At 40.5% G+C, this 16,900-nt stretch overlaps 2 protein-coding genes across 3 annotated transcripts; one reads left to right on the plus strand and one right to left on the minus strand.

Annotated features, from left to right (window-relative positions):
• Positions 1 to 1,270: 1,270 nt before the first annotated feature.
• Positions 1,271 to 7,405, minus strand: josd2 (Josephin domain containing 2). 2 transcript variants are annotated; one of them, XM_049584744.1, is made up of 5 exons: positions 7,107 to 7,405; positions 6,739 to 6,867; positions 4,766 to 4,891; positions 4,064 to 4,258; positions 1,271 to 2,356 (listed from the first exon to the last, which is right to left on the minus strand). In XM_049584744.1, exons 2-5 carry the CDS (start codon positions 6,858 to 6,860, stop codon positions 2,245 to 2,247), a joined length of 555 nt encoding a protein of 184 aa, XP_049440701.1. In that variant the 5' UTR covers positions 6,861 to 6,867; positions 7,107 to 7,405; the 3' UTR covers positions 1,271 to 2,244. The 2 variants fall into 2 exon arrangements, with proteins under 2 accessions (XP_049440701.1, XP_049440703.1); XM_049584746.1 differs by having other exon boundaries at positions 6,985 to 7,405.
• Positions 7,406 to 10,599: 3,194 nt separating this feature from the next.
• Positions 10,600 to 16,115, plus strand: ube2s (ubiquitin-conjugating enzyme E2S). Its single transcript, XM_049584689.1, has 4 exons — positions 10,600 to 10,796; positions 12,280 to 12,427; positions 14,233 to 14,423; positions 14,515 to 16,115. Exons 1-4 carry the CDS (start codon positions 10,794 to 10,796, stop codon positions 14,872 to 14,874), a joined length of 702 nt encoding a protein of 233 aa, XP_049440646.1. The 5' UTR covers positions 10,600 to 10,793; the 3' UTR covers positions 14,875 to 16,115.
• The last annotated feature ends 785 nt before the right edge of the window (positions 16,116 to 16,900 follow it).

A 16,900-nucleotide genomic window follows, 5' to 3' on the forward strand; every position in this document is an offset into this window, starting at 1 on the left:
AGATAAGCTATGGCAGTTGCCATAGCTCTCAAGGTTGACTCCAGGCTCAACATATTCTTTTTAGATATGTGCATTTTGTAAGAGACAGTCGAGGTGATTTAGAGCGAGCCAGGTGAGCATGCTGTCGGGTCAAGACCCTGGTGAGGACAACGAGCATGCAGATGAGCTTCCCTGACAAGGTTTCTGACATTCTGCACCAACATTTTTCAAACGCTCAAAACAATTACTGCATCAGCTGTCGAGGTGGCTGGTCTCGAATGATCTTGGATATTAAGTTCCTGAGCTGGTGTGGTTACATGTGGTCCGGGGTTGTGCCAAATTCATTGAAACAACATTGGAATTGCTTAGTGAAAAAAATATCCAGTTCACAGACAAAAGCTCTGTTGTACATTCCTGCAGTCAGCATGCCAATGACACGCTTCCTCAAAACTTCCAACGTGTATCATTGTGTTGTGTGATGAAACTGCACATTTCAGAGCAGTGGTTCCCAAATGGTCTAGCAACGGGGTCCAAATTTCTCTTTAGACATTAGTTCAAGTTTGCCGTCTCTGTAAAGTCTATTAGTCACTCACTCTACTTCAGAAAACGGCACTTCAAAATAAAAGCTCTGTGCTGGAAATTCACTGTACTTAAAGATAAAGTGAGTCACTTGCGGCCTATTCAGACTTTGAACCGCAACCCACCATTTGGGAACCACTGTCTTGGAGTGACCTTTTATTGTGACTATCCCAAGGCACACCTGTGTAGTAATGATGCCTTTTAATCAGCTTCTTAATACGCCACACCTGACAGGTGGATGGATTATCTTGGAAAAGGAGGTGCTCACTCACAGGTTCAACAAATTTGCAACCAAAATGTGAGAAAAATAAATCTCTCGAGTGCATAAAATAAGATCTTGAACCTAAACCTGTGAAAATGAGAGCAAAAACAAATGTTGCATGTAAATTTCTGTTTAGTGTAAACAACAAACAAAATGCTTTGCAAGAGATTCATACTTAAAACAAGAGGTCAAAGTTTAATATAAATAAGTTTCACTATTACGAACCTCTGAGCTGTGAGGTTTATGTGTAAGTTGTTCACTAGTGTGTACCAGAGGCAGCGCTCCTATTCTTTTGGATATGCATAGATCAATAGGAGAGACAACACACAAACGTAAAGGTTACATACAGTCACAGGACCAGTGTTTTTGCATGTTGGAATTATTTAAAACTGATCAGGAATAGTGTTTCTTTTATATTACTGTAACTTTTAATTTAGATTTATAATTATTAAAAAAAAAAAAAAAAGATCTTTCTAACTTCTTTCACTCGTGCGAAACGTGACCTGCAGAGACATGAAACCTGGATGAAATGTATAATCCACCATTATCAAAGACAAAAGTTCGATGTGATGAATTACAGATTTCAGCCTTGTTTAAAATCTCTGCAAGTTGATTTTTGGTTTTTACACCAAAGCTAAATGAGACGAAAACAAAGGCAGCATGGAGCAAAACAAAACACAATTAAAAATCTAAAACAAAAAAACGTGGCACGCTCTGAAAATGTTTTAGTAAATCAGCGAAAACATGCAAAGACACTGGAGGTCCTTCAACGCCTCACTGAGTGATGCCTTCACAGTACCTGTGCCTGTGTGAACACGCACAAAGACAAACAGTGCGAACAAATCAAACTCTGCAGTGCATAGAAGGTTTACATGGGAAGAGAGAACTCAGGTGCTGCCTGATAACTGACACACTGATCTGATTTTGGCGACTCGATCGTAAAAGTCTCGGACTGTTAAACTGTTTTCATCTCGGAGACGTTTGAGAACTCAAAGTAGTGCAGTTATCCTTATTGCGGATGGTTTCTCATGCACAAACACTGCAATCTTCCTACCGTAAAACAGTGAAAGTTCAGTCATATGTCACAACTCATCAAACACAACTTAGTTAGCTTAGATGCACCTCCTCAGTGTTAAAAACAAAGGTACTAAGAGAAGGACGACGCAGATACATGTGTCATATCGGAGCAAAAGCTTTTACAGCTGTTACAATCAAAACAGTCCTTCATCTCAGGAGTAACCGCCCGTCTCTGCTCCTCTTTGGAATTTCCTCTGTGTGTAGATATTAAATGTATTTTAGTGCATTCCCTGAAGAGTTTTCTGTAATGAGGTGTTTTTTTTTGTTTTTTTTAAAAAAACGTCTGTCATTTTCCCAGAGGAGGTTTTTTTTCCATGCTAACTAAAGGTATGTCCCGTCCCAAGGTGTCACTTCTTGGGATTGTCAGAGTTCAGCCACGAACCGTCCTCCTCCACCTCCCGGCGGACGACCAGGAGCATCTCTGCCACATCCTGAGAAAGCTGTTCGCTGAGAAATGTGCTGAAAGAGAAACACGGACGACGGGAGATGAAAGGTTAGAATAACATGGACACAGACAGAGGGACAGATCACTGGGGTGCAGCGCTCTAACACAAACAAACAGTGAGGTAAGCCCCATGTGACCACTCATATGGGATGACTCACTCGCTGAGACAGAAATCAAGCAGCGCGTCAAAGCCAAGTTTTGATCTCACTCAGGGCAGACACTCACAAACACACAAGCGCACACACACACACACACACACACACACACACACACACACACACTACATGTAGGCCTTTTAGAAAGCAGATATCGTCTTAGATTGATATCTTAATATTCTAAGTGTCTTTTCCTGGTAAAGGCCACATTAGGCTCTGATCAGACAGAGCGTGTTTGCAAGTTACAAAACGCACCCTACTGCCTTTTTGTGGAACCTGCCTCAGCCAGACACAGCACTTTTTGCAGCTTGCTGTGTCCTTTTTCTATTGTTGCTAGGCAACCACTCCATCACCTGTCCTTAGCTTAACTGCTATTTTGCTGTGAAGTAAACTCACAAATCTGTACCTTAAATGTCTGCATGAAAAATAGACAGGTGGGAGGCACTTGCTGTAGCTCTGATTGAGGGTGAGAGGCTGTGCCCAAATAGTACACTGGTCACAGGAATATGGAGATGCGTGTGGGTATATGAGACCCTCAGGAAAAGGAGGAATCACACAGAGTACAACCAGCTGGTCCAGGAGCTTCACCTGGGTGATGATCGGTTTATGGCTTATTTTAGGATACGGCCCTGATCACACAGAGAGCGTTTCAGCAGCTGGAGGCAACTTTTTCTAATCGTTTTTAATGAGAATGAAGCTTTTTGCTCGTGTTTTGTTGCGTTGAGATGCACCTTGCATTTCTGAGCTGTAGGCACCTGGCGTTTTTGCCGAAGCATTCTGAACTCCTCAAGTTGAAAAAAAACTTTCAACTCAGAGTGGAAAAGCGCCCCATGTCATCTCAGCTTTTTTCCCCATTGTCCAATGAGATGATTTGAGAGGCGGGCCATCTGTGGTGGTCACGACATCAAGTTTACAGTTGGTAAACAACGGAGGAGAAGCTAATATGCCCGGAAACAGCCATCATGGAGGTGAAGCTCCTCGACCAACTGGTGGTACTCCCTGCAAATCACCCACCTTATTAGGGTCTCACATACCCACACAGATCTGTTTCCCTGTGCCAAACTATTTGCTGACAGCCTCTCACCCTCAACCAGACCTACAGCAACTACCCTCTGCCTCAACATTTTAGTAACAAACTACTAACTACTGTGTAATAAATTAAACAAATAAACAAACGGTAGATTGATTACATGGGAAGGTTAGGGTAAGGAGGTAATGGGGTGGTTGCCTGGCAACAATTAAAAGCCATAGCAGCATTTTTCTTAGTAGTAGCATTCAATTAAAAAAAAAAAGGGCAGTGCAGTGCGTCTCACATTTTGCAACCTTGCAACGTTACAGTTGGTAAAACATTAAATTAGCCAAGTTGAGGCGACAGTTTGTTCAGATATGTCTATCGGTCTCAATCATTTTCTCCACATTGCTGATGATTATTTGTCTAAAATCTCATTGTGGGAATATTTTATAAAGCGCCAGCAGGCAAACCTACAATATCATCACAACATGGTGTTTAGTGAAAAATATCGTGACGTCTATGTTGCCCAGCCAAATGTGACTGTACGTTCTTACCGTAGTTCTGCTTCTCCCCCGATACAGACAGGACTCTTCAGTTTGGAGTCCAGGTTGTAGTACTGTCCGTTAACTTGCCTAACCGCGAGCCAGTGCCGCCGTCTGAGCGGGAGGGACACGATCCCCAAAGATACTCGTGACGGGACGTTGAGAATAAAACCCTGGACCTTTGACATGCAGAGGCTCTGAACCGTCCTGTATTTTTAAAAGAAGGGAGAAAGAAAGCATCAAAGAAAACTCACACCTTGAGATGTTTTTAGTAATCTGTTATGTTCAGTATATTTCACTGTGGACTGCTCAGGTGCACCCACTCGACCTCAACCTGGCTCGCCGACTTCTGCTTTACATACTGACTTCCTAAATGTTGTAAAATGAGAGCTTAATGTTTGACATGCAGCTGGAGATGGGTATGAGTATGAGTATGAGTCACGCCTCTTATGTACAGAGCAACATGCCCTAGGGTTGCACATCATGATAGACTAGTATTTGCATAGATAAAGATATGTCTCTGTGTCTGCCTGTGAGTCTAAAAAGATGCGTTTGTCCTTTGATTGCGATGGCCTACCACAAAAAGCTGATGCTTAGAGATGAGCTTTTAATATTTAAACTCCAAAAACTCCCATAGAAATAAACCAGATAAAAAGCAAGCCCAGAAACTCAGAGTACTCTGGGGATTCACGGGGCTCAGTGTGTCTCACTCACCTGCGTTTGTCCCACCACACTGCAGCCAGTTCCCGGCTCTGTAGTGCCGCCATGATGACATTGACGTCATAGTTCCCTGTACCTAACACGGAGCGATGAGGGTTCACCACACACTGTGGAGCCAGCCTGCACGAAGGGAGCAACAGAACAAGAGAGCATTTTGAAGGAACAAGTCCACCTCAAATATGGTTACTAGGCGTCAGGACCGCTCTGACGTTTTGTGTACTCTCGTTTTTGTGCGAACATCTCCACCCTCTGGGCTCGACTGTCAAGCCCAACATCCATGGTGAATTAGCAGGATGTTGCTGCATCTTTTTTCAGATCTGTTCCTCGTTCGAATAAATCATTTTTATTCATAACAACCTGGACAAAGATTCTTTGAGTTGATAGGTCACATGGATTCCCACGGGAAATTCTTTAGCCAAGGTCACAAGCTACTCAGATCGTGACTCAACTCATAGTCAATGAAGTTAGTATGGCATCCTTAACAACAGCCACACTAAATACAGCGGCCTGCAGTGTGAAACTGCACCACCACCACTCAGTTCAAGTCTTGATGCTGTAGATTTCCAGCTTATTTAAAGACGCTGACTTTAACAATGGGACAGAACACAGTGATGAGAGTTTTGGGCTGCACTCCCTGTTGAGACATCAGTCAGTGGAAGAGGTGTTTTCACAGCATTGCTCTAAAATCACAATGTGATTCATTTGTTTTGTGTTTCCATGTGGTTGTTTTCTATCGTTTTGTAATCACAGGGGTCTCTTTTGTGTCTCATTGACATCTCTTTGTAGTCATTTTTGTCTACTTCTGGTTATTCTGTATTGTTTTCTACTCACAATTTGTGTCTCTTTGGGGTGATTTTATATCTTTTGTGTCTCTTTGTGATAATTCTGTGTCTTCTTGTGGATGTTTTGTGTCTCTTCATGTAATTTTGTGTCTTTTTTTGATTTTTGTCTCTTTGTAGTCATTTTGTGTCTCCATGTGGTTGTTTTGTGTCTTTTCGGGTCATTTTTTGTCTTTTTTTTCCTTTGTATATCTCTTTGTAGTCATTTTATGTCTCTTTGTGGATGTTTTGTGTCTCTTTCAGATAATTTTGTGTCAATTTTATTTGTTTTGTGTCTCTTCTTAGTCCTTTTGTGTCTCCATGTGGTTGTTTTGTGTCTTTTTTTTAGGTAATCTCTTGTCTGTTTTCTCGTTTTATATTTGTTTGTAGTCATTTTGTGTTTCTTGGTCGTAATTTTGTGTCTCTTCGACATGACTTGTACCTTTTTGGGGTAATTTTATGCCTTTTGTGGTCGTATTGTGTCTCCTTGTGGATGTTTTGTGTCTTTCAGGTAATTTTGTGTCTTTTTTATTAGTTTTGTGTCTCTTTGTAGTCATTTTGTGTCTCCATGTGTTTGTTTTGTATCGTTTTGTAGTCTTTCGGCTCTCTTTTGTGTCTTATTGATAAAATTTGTGTCTCTTTGGGGTAGTTTTATGTCTTTTCCTGTTAAGTATCTCTTTATAGTCATTTTGTGTCTACTCTACTTCTGGTTATTTTCTATTGTTTTGTAGTTACAATTTGTGTCTCTTTGGGGTAATTTTATGTCTTTTGTGGTCCTTTTGTGTCTCTATGTGGTTGTTTTAAATCGTTTTGTAGTCTTATGGGTCTCTTTTGTCTCTTACTGACATAATGTGTGTCTCTTTCAGGTAATTTTGTGTCTTCTTTATTTGTGTTGTGTCTCTTTGTAGTCATTTTGGATCTCCTTGTGGATGTTTTGTGTCTCTTTCAGGCAATTTCTGTAATTTCTAGTTTTAAATCTGGTTTGTGTCTCTTTGTAGTCATCTTGTGCCCATTTTTAGATATGTTTTGAGTCATACCCCTGTTGTTAACTAATGTGTTTTAGAATATTTTATGCTTGATACAAACCAACAATATATGTTTTAGTTATATGATAGGAAACACCGACACATCCTGGAAATGTTACCCTACCGTTTGCAGATATCATCGGCTGTCTCCTTGGTGAACACCCGCTCCTGGAGCACGTTGTTGAGTGCATGAATCGCGCACAGCTCCAATCGTTGCTTCTCATGAAACACCTCTCCTTCGCTCATACTAAATCTTATCACACACAGGCACACAGAGGAAGAACCGTTAACAGATAAACATGAGCTACAACACAGTTAGCTGTGCAGCTATCACACGAGGCTAACGATAACTTTAAAGTCGTTAGCTTACCGTAACGGCGGCTAAACTGTGGCAGCCTGCTGATTATACTCTGTGTTCGGATGCTGACAGTTGGCAAAACAACGGCAAAGTCAACTATTATTAATCGACAATAGCGACATGAAGCTACTGACCTGCTGATAAAGCGCTTCCCCGTTAAAAAAGAGATGCTGGAGTCTGACAGCTACATCCAGAAACCGGAAGCAGATCCGTTGTTTTTGTTGTGGTGTTGTTGTTGTGCGGCTGTCACGCCCATTTACGGTGTTCACAGCAGCACCGGAGCAAAGTAATCTCTGACCCGCTGTGATTCTTATCAAACCGTTGAGATAAAATCACGGTGAAATAAACGTTAAAGGAAACTTATCTCCGTGGCTACGCACTGGAACAGTCTCAGCTCAGCTCTCAGGACTGTGGACGTTGTGTTGAAGCGCCCTCTAGTGGCGGTGACGGTGATTTATAGACCATAATCTGTCCTGCAAACCTTACACAGTTTATGTAAATTTAATCAGTCAATAAATGAGTCATACGCATATATTATATTATATATTATATTATACGCATATAAAAGTGTTTCTGAGTAAAAAAAATGTTTTAAAAAGTGCAGGAACTGAAAAGAAAAAGCACAAAAGAGCCTACTGATTATGTCCATGGGTGAATTATGATGCAGTGGGCCCCTGGGCAAAAACATGCAAAGGGCCCCACCACCTCTCCCACAGATGAGCAAGACACACAGACTTGGTTGTGTGTGTGTCTTTGTAGTTGTTTGGTATCATCCTCTGGCTATTTTACATTGTTTTGTAGTCGTTTGTCTCTTTTGCATCTTATTGACATAATTTTTTGGTCATTTTGTGTGGCTGTTTTGTGTTTCTTTGAGGGGATTTTGTGCCTTTCTTATTCTTTTTGTGTCATTTGTAGTCATAATTTGCATTTCTTTGGGATACTTTTATGTCTTCTTTGGTCATTTTGCATCTCTTTCTAGTCATTTGGTTATTTTGTGTCTCTTTGAGGTAATTTTATGTCTTTTTTTAAGTCATTTTGCGTCTCCTTGTAGCCATTTTGTGTTTCCCTCTGGTTATTTTGTAGCTGTTTGGGTCTCTTTTGTCTCTTACTATATGTCTCATTGGGATAATGTTATGTCTTTTTTGGTCATTTTGCATCACTTTCTAGTGATTTTGTGTCTCCTCGTGGTTGTTTTGTGTCTCTTGGAGGTGGTTTTGTGATTTACTTAATTCATTTTGTGTCCCATTTTAGTCATTACGTGTGTACTTCTGGTTATTTTGTATAATTCTGAGGTCGTTTGGGTCTCTTTTTTGTCTCATTGACGTAATATGTGTCTCTGAGGTTATTTTATGTCTCTTTTGGTGATTTTGTGTCTCTTTGGGGCCATTTTGTATACTTTTGTGTCTCTCTGTAATCATTTTGTGTCTCCTGCTGGTTATTTTGTATTGTTTTGTAGACATCATTTGTATCTCTTTGGGGTCATTTGATGTCTCTTTTGGTGATTTTGTGTCTCTTTGGGGCCATTTTGTTTCCTTTTGTGTCTCACTGTAATCATTTTGTGTCTCCTGCTGGTTATTTTGTATTGTTTTGTAGACATCATTCGTATCTCTTTGGAGTCATTTGATGTCTCTTTTGGTCATTTTGCATCTCCTTTTAGTCATTTGTGAATACCTCTGGTTATTATGTGTCTCTTTGAGGTCTTTTTAAGTCATTTTGTGTCTCCTTCTGGTTATTTTGTAGCCACTTGGGTCTCTTGTGTCTTATTATTGTAATTGGTTGTCTCTTTGAAGTAATTTTAATGTCTTTTTTTATCATTTCGCATCACTTTCTGGTCATTTTGTGTCTCCTCATGGTAGTTTTGTGTGTCTTTGAGGGGATTTTTTGTTTTATTTCATTCATTTTGTGTCTCTTTGTAGTCATTTTGTGTCTACTTCTGGTTATTTTGTATAATTTTGCAGTCGTTTGGGTCTCTTTTGTGTCTCACTGACATAATCTGTGTCTCTTTGGGGTAATTTTATGTCTTTTTTGGTCATTTTGCATCTCTTTCTAGTCTTATTGTGTCTCCTTGTGATTGTTTTGTGTCTCCTTGTGTCCCGGTCAGGTAAATTTGTGTCTTTTTGTATTTGTGTGTGTCTTTGTGGTTGTTTTGCTTGTTTTTGTACATTCTTTTGTGTCTTTGCCTCTCTATGGTCTTTTTGTGTCTCTTCATGGTTATTTTTAACCTCTTCCTGGTCGGTACATGTTAATTTAAGTGACATTTTGCAAGTGAAGGCCGGGGGGGGCCTTTACACTTTGGACCTCTGGGCCTGTGCCCAGCAGGCCTGTTCAGTAAGCTATCCATGATTTATCTTTACCTGAAAAAATACAGTAACAAATTCCTCGTCTTAAAGAAAGAGTACATATGTTAATACATTAAACAACACATAAACAAATATATATAACATATGGTGTGATAGAATCTTATAATCTTGTTATTTTATAACGCAGGTCTGGAGGTGGAAATGTTCATACTACTTATTTGCACTCCCACAGCAGTGAAATTTAAGTCTCACTAAATTGTATTGTTGCTGCTGTGAGAACAATGCAGAGATTCAAGCAGAGATGTGTTGTTTCAAACTTGGTTATGGGTATCATGGGCATTCTTGGTAAGGATATTGTGCCTTCTGGTTGCCAGTGAAGGGGGTTATTCATATGCCTGTGATTTTACAATTTCTTTTTTGGTTGCTACTCTTGATATGTGTTAGTTTTGTTGATACTAAACTGCCCAGTCAACTCAAGACTCTTGCATCTTGCTACTAACATCCATGACTACAATGGAAATAAATCTTGGACATTACTGTGATATCTCAGTTGCATGTGATTTTATGTAGCCTTCTCCCTCTTATAATTTAAATTAAACTAAACCAAACTAGACTTTGAAAATATGGAGTGTGGTTGGGAAAGTGGCCGGATCATACCATAGACGTGTACATTTTTTCACAATTACATGGTACTGCTGTAAGTAGGTTTTCATGGAGTAAGATATTCAGCTACATTCCCATGTGTTGTTGGTCATTGGCAAGTTACAACAAGATGAGCATCTCAACTGTATTTTTTCTGTTATAAGGAGAAACCTGAAACATGTGATTTTTTGAGCATGACGGGAGCAATATGAGGCTGCATTTGACTGAATGAGAAGTTTTTTGTTTCGTATTTGTGTGTGTATAATCCTGTAAATGTCTTCCTTTATACTTGCTATTATGGGCTGTGTCTGCTTTAGCTGCATATGGTTTCTGTGGTTTCCATTCTCATGCTGCTGATTAGCTGCAATTTTATATTTATTTCTCTATGTACAAGTTTCACGTTACTATTAAAATATTATTAATTTAATTAATGCTCCCTCTGCCTTTCTTTAGAAGCGAAGGTGCATTTTCTTGTGTATTTTAATTTTATTTAATGTAACAGATTCGTCTTTTCAGTGATGTTCAGGGGTGTGTGTGAGTTTTTTAAACGGACCAATTACTGACTAGCATCAGTCATAGTCACGTTTCTGTGTGGCTGATAGGGTTTCAACCTGTGACGCAACGACAACACTATATCACGATTGGCTCAACCTTTCTGACGTATAACGCCACCGAGATGCCCATTGGTCGGTGGTACTAGGTTAAACTGAGGATCGTATTTTTGTTCCTGTGTCAACGAAAAGAAGAAAAGAAGAGTAGCCAGTGAGACCAGGCTAAGTTTTCATCAAAGATAGTTTCTTTTCTCAAACATTACAGAAACGTTTCCTCACGTCTGACACCAGCAAGACACCAACGGCCTCAGCAGAACTCCTTTTGAAGATGGTAAGTCAGTTAGCCGAGCTCGTTGCTAACGGCTAACCGGAGTAGCTGCTAGCTTGAGCCGACGTTTAGCCGTCGCCAGCCGTCGAGCTTTTGATTTGGGTTGTGTCTACTTGCTGAAGTCTCTGACGTTAATTAAGAGCCGTCATCTATATTTTTATGATTTAATAGATAAATTGACCACAATGAACACCTTATTACAAACTATAAAGCCACCGAGAAGCTTTAATATTAACGTTATCAGATTGTGGCTAGGCTAGTGTTGCTAACAGTAATGCAATCCTAACGTAACGTTCAAGTTACCCAATGTTAGCGACTGGATGGTCTTTGACGATCGTTACAGTTACCTTACCTTACTTTTGCCTGGCATTCATGATTGTGTAAATGTCAGATAACATTAAGCTAACATGAAACAAATTAACTTAAAACTTTTGTGACTTGTACCGGGTGTTTAAATGGTTTAAAACCTGTGTGGCTCAATGTTTCATATTAGTAAGAGCTGAAATTATTCCGATTATTCCGATGAAGAGCAACCAAATATAGAAAACCACCAGTCACGTGTGTGCATCAGCAAGAGAAAACGAAGAGGGTCTCAGTTGATGCTGATGGTGGATTTATCTTATGCTGCTTGGGTCCTGAGAAACTGATGATTGTTGTCTATTTACTTATTAAGAAACACAATGATTTGATCATCGTCAAACGTCAGATAAGTGACAGTTTAAATAGTAGCCTAATTGTTGAATGCATTTTAAATAGGTGTAACGCTGCAGTACTTACATGCTCCATCGTGGCTTTTTGAAACTGATAACCAGACAGCATTTATTATTTCCACAAATTAATATGCCATCTTTCGTATGGTCAAAGTCAAAATGCAGATATAAACAGTTTGCCTTTAAATATTCAGTGAATACTAAACCAAAATAACCCCTAATTTTAGTAACTGTAAGTCAAGAGTGAGATTCAGATGCTGTTTACATTATTAATAGTTCATCAAAATAAAATCTACCACAAATTACACATTCAAAAAGCCCCCAAATACAAAAAATATACAAATTTCTCTTAAGTACCCCTGACTTTTAGATATTTTCCAATGGTTCCCATGGGTCCTTGAAGTCCTTGAACCTTTTTGAAAGCACTTGCATGGCAGATTTTGTGAAAGAGTAGAAATTGAAGTTCTTCTGATATTGTCTGCCACCACTGTTCACACATTGAAGGCTGCCTCTCTTAAATTGTCTGTCAGCTTCTGTAAAGTCTGTCAGTTCTCATTATAAAAATTCTCAGTGTGATAACATTAAGTAACCTTGATAGGTGTTTCAAACTATACAGTGTTGGTTTTTTTTTAATTTGAGGGCATTGGGTCTGTAAAGTCCTTGATTTTGATGTTTAAGAAGATGTCAGAACCCCAATTTTCTTTTAGTAGGTCTAGTAGGTGTTTATTCATACGCAATACCAGAATTGATTAAACCGTCTTTCTGTCTCTCTCCAGAACTCCAATGTGGAGAATTTGCCTCCTCATGTTCTTCGCTTGGTCTACAAGGAGGTTTCAGCTTTAGCAGCAGACCCGCCTGAGGGTATCAAGATTTATCCCAGCGAGGAGGACATAACTGAGCTACACACAGCCATCGAAGGACCGGGTAAGGATTGCAATATGGTGTCAGACCAAACTGGCATTGGTTATGATGAGCTGAATAAAAAATAGGTGGCACTACTAAGTTTGATGGACTTGCATTGAACTCACACTGGCCTGCACCTCACTGTGTTTGTATTCTCAGAGTAAGAAATTGTTGACTGAGAGGACACAGTATATACAGCGGAGAGATGGATCCACTGTATTGTCTTTTATTCATTAAAGTTTTCATAATCTTGAGCAGCAGTGCTCTTCAGATCTCCGTATTGATTCCGATCTTTTTCCGTCTCTCTGAGAGACTTTTGTTTTTTTTAGCAAATTACACGTCTGAAACCCTGGTCAAATGGAATTACAGAAAGGTCAACACAGACCATGTATTTCTACATTTTATCGACTCCACATGCTATCACTCACATTGTTCTGGAGCTGTCCATATACTTCAAAGGTGAACTTAAAGGTCTAAGACAATTTTATCCTCCCCCTCACTCTGAAGTTGTTCTTAAAGTAAAAATTATTTAGTTTTGAAATTTCATTTATGTTGCGTTTGCGTCATGCTTGCATCTTACAATATACTGAGCTCCCCCACCACCACACATGATGTTAAATAGCCTGATAACTATTTGGCACTGAAGACAGTTTTCATTTGACAACCAACCTTTTATCATCAAGCTGAGGTAATAACAGCTCTCGCCTGTCAACCCCCCCCCCCCGCTTAAGTTGGGTAATGCGTGGTTCAGACTACACAATATCAGCCCAATTATAGTGTGACCCGGCCATCGTAGCGTATTATCTGCGTCAGTCGATGGTTTTATTATGTACAGTATGTCATAGAAGTTAGCCCACATTGTGTCTGGAACGCCTCATGCCCTCCCGATAATAAGATGAACATGTTAGAGGTTTTTTTTTTTGCCTTCCACGACATGTTCTCTCATGACCATGACTTTGTGTAATAGAAGCATGATGTACTTCAACTGTAAACATGGTGACACAAAAGAGGAATGATTAGAAAGGTAAAGGGGATGTTGGTGCTGCAGCTGCAACTGTGAAAAAGAGAAAAGGTCAGTTGTTTTTCTTATATTTAGGGTTTTCCAAACACAAGACAGTCAGCATCATACACTCGCTTGTTTATGTCGCTGTTCCTGTTAGTTCTCAGCACCTTCTCCCATGACATCATGCATGCCGTAAAAGACAGTGGTCGTGGACCAACCTGTAATCTGTCTTTAAGCAAAGTCATGGCAACATTTTATGACTCTGTAATCACCCAATCTGACACTGTGAGCATTGTAACAGACAAAAATATCTTGTAGTCTGAACCCAGCATGAGATGTGACACTTGTCTGATAATTACATGTGAGACACATAACCCACTTAACCCACATGGCATCTAATCACTATGGGCTCACCGCTTCAGACCTTGTTATTCTTAAGTAGGCCCTGAAGAGTCAGACACTTGTCCACATTTTGTCAACTCCTCCACAGAGCAACTTCTCTGCATGTTTGATTTATTAAACTGACAGTCGTATTGGTATCAGAAATTTGCAAACTAAATCCAAGATTGACACATTGCTTCCTTCAGTCATGTGTCAATACAGTATGTTTTATAAGTCACACATTAATTAGAACTAATGCGGAAGTTGTCATCATAACCCAAACAGATTATGATACAAATAAGGAGTGTGTGTGTCTGACTTGCGTGTAATATTTTTTACATTTTTGTTAGTTGACTCAGTTGCCGCTCCATGACCCTCTTTGTTTTTGTTTGGCACAGTCAGGACATACTGTTCATGAGATGAATTCTTTATACTTTGACAGAGGGAACTCCGTTTGCTGGCGGCGTTTTCCGAATGCGTCTGGTCCTCGGGAAGGACTTCCCTGCGGTTCCACCCAAGGGGTATTTCCTGACCAAGATTTTTCACCCCAATGTGGGTCACAAGGGAGAAATCTGTGTCAACGTGCTGAAGAGGGACTGGAAGGCAGAACTCGGCCTCAGACACGTCTTACTCGTAAGTAGAACGATCAGTCGTCGTTGCACTTACTTTCAGCTGTGTCACTGTCGCTACTTTTACATCTTTGTTTCCTTTTATTTCCCCACAGACAATCAAGTGTCTTCTCATCCATCCGAATCCCGAGTCGGCTCTGAACGAAGAGGCTGGGCGTTTGCTGTTGGAGGACTATGCAGAATATGAGTCCCGAGCTCGTCTGCTCACAGAGATCCACGCCATGGGCGGGACCTCGGGGGCACCTCAGGACCCTAATGACGGCCCACAGCCGAAGAAGCATGCAGGTGACCCCATGAAGAGAGCAGGGCCCAGCGCAGCAGCTGTGCCTGCTGCTCTGGGTAACGGAGCGAACGGAGCCAGCACCACCAGCAGCAATAGCAACAGCAGCAGTAGCACTAATAATGTAGCAGGGAAAAAGAAAGCAGATAAAAAGCGTGCATTGAGGCGACTTTAATACCTCCACGAAATTCTCAGTGTGTGTGTGTGTGTACGTGTGCGAGCGCGGGAGTGTGTAAATATAAATATTGAAGTGTGCTGACAATGTTTTTGTTCCCTATTTTCTGAGTCTTTCTACCACCTGTCCAGACTATCCACTTTGTACTCATACCGTAACTTCTGTTTTGCCTTCAAGTTGTTGTTATTTCCATACCTAAAGACATGATGACAACACCGTCACTGCAGAAATCATGCCATCCGTTGTACTTTGCCCTCGGCCTGGTGTGAATATATATGATACAGGGAAAACATGGCCTCTAACGTCTGTCCATTTATGAGACAACCACCATCGTCTCCGACTTTATCAGCTCTTTTAAAAGTGCTTCTTGGTGAATGCTGCTGTGATGGTACTGTGTACTGCTCAGCTAGGCTCACTGGTGAGTCCCAACCAGGATGATACTTTAATTAAAGTCAGGTTTTTAAATTAAACTCAAAGGAAATAATGGTAGAAGTTGCTAAACAATTGTGCATGAAGTCAGTGGGTTCACGATTGGGGTAGAAATATTGTTACCGTCACACAAACTCGTGTCATCTTTTTAAATAGTATTTTTCATATTGTGATCTGAATGAGATAAAGGAATGGCAGTGGAGTATAAAACGTCTGTTATATTCATGGAATCTCATCCCCCTCTTTTTTCATTTCTTTTCTAAAATGGTTTCACTGTCAAGTATTTTCAAAAGTTGTTTATAATTGACATGTTCATATTCAGCTGTCTTGTGGTTGTGTGTGAAGACCTAGATCAGTGGCTGTTAGGGAATGGGGTAGGTTGCCAGATTACTTTTATAAAAACACTTTAAAAAAAAACAACAGAATCATGTATTCTCTGTATTAAGCATACAGTGGTGTGACTTGCTTTAACTTCTCCTCCTTCCCTACAAAGCAGCGTGTTCTCTCAGATACCCAGCTCCCCTGACCAGCCATGTGGGTACCTGAGAAGACATCTGTAGGATTAAGAAACTTCCACGTTTGATAGAATTTGTCTCCCCCCACCCGTTGCACTGGCAGGGTTTCCTGGGCAGGTTTTCTCTCTGTACTAAATGCATGCGGGGCCTACATTTCCCAAGGAAACACACTGAAGCGCTGTCTTAATTTGGATGGAAAATGTGCCTCTGAATCTCCTGTCCTTGTGCAGACTGTCGGCTGGATATTTTGTGTCCATTTTAAATTATTTAAATTAATAAAACATTGAAATATGACAAGTTAAATGAAGAAAATGAGTCATATTTGCTATTTTATGTGGAGTTCCTTTGCATGCATAATTAGGTATGATGGTTGCACTTCAGCTGTTGTGCAATCATGTATCAGTATAGCTGAGGATGATGCCAGCATCTGCTTTCACCGCTCACTAATGTACAACAGCACTTTATTTGGATGTTTATAGTGGTCTCCTGCTCTGCAGTGATGGAATAACCATTATGAGGAAATCAGTAATTGCATCCACCCCAGCAAAGCAGTGAGTGAAAGTGCACCCGGTAGAGCGTCATTGGACCATCTAATGAAGGGCTCCACCAGCCTCTGCTGCAGACATGCAGCAGCCCACCCACCTGTGTAGAAATAGAAGCCTGCCATGCAGGTAATTATCAGGCCCGTCTTAGACACCTGGGAGTCCGCATAACCCTTAACACCTTCCCCAAGCCCCATTTTGGAAGTGCTTACCTCCTTCTCCACCTGGCATCCACCTCCACATGTGTGCTAAAGCCATTTTCCCTGCTGTTATGTGAAAACAAAAGATGATGTGTATGGTGAATCTGCTCTGATGCAGTGTGGGTCAGGTGTAAAGGGAATGCATGCTGGCTTCACTGTGTCACATGCACAGTATAATGCTGTTAATTATGATTCATGCTGTATTCCTAATGTGTGATCACTAATTCATGCAACACAATCCTCTGTTAAAATCTACAGCACAACCTAAATCCGGTTTCATTCATGTGCTGCTGCTGCTGCTGTGAGCATCGTGAGGAGGCTGTTACTGTATGTGACGGTG

The sequence above is a fragment of the Epinephelus fuscoguttatus genome, linkage group LG8 (genome assembly GCF_011397635.1).
Source record: "Epinephelus fuscoguttatus linkage group LG8, E.fuscoguttatus.final_Chr_v1".
NCBI lineage: Eukaryota > Metazoa > Chordata > Actinopteri > Perciformes > Serranidae > Epinephelus > Epinephelus fuscoguttatus.

Bases quoted from the DNA above. Each gene is read 5' to 3' on its own strand.
- josd2 (XM_049584744.1), bottom strand. From the start codon at position 6,860: ATGAGCGAAGGAGAGGTGTTTCATGAGAAGCAACGATTGGAGCTGTGC. The intron at 4,892-6,738 runs GTAGGGTAACAT...CCCTTCGTGCAG, and splicing joins GCCGATGATATCTGCAAACG to GCTGGCTCCACAGTGTGTGG. The intron at 2,357-4,063 runs GTAAGAACGTAC...TTTCTCTTTCAG, and splicing joins GGGGGAGAAGCAGAACTACG to CACATTTCTCAGCGAACAGC.
- ube2s (XM_049584689.1), top strand. The intron at 12,428-14,232 runs GTAAGGATTGCA...ATACTTTGACAG, and splicing joins CACAGCCATCGAAGGACCGG to AGGGAACTCCGTTTGCTGGC. The intron at 14,424-14,514 runs GTAAGTAGAACG...ATTTCCCCACAG, and splicing joins GCCTCAGACACGTCTTACTC to ACAATCAAGTGTCTTCTCAT.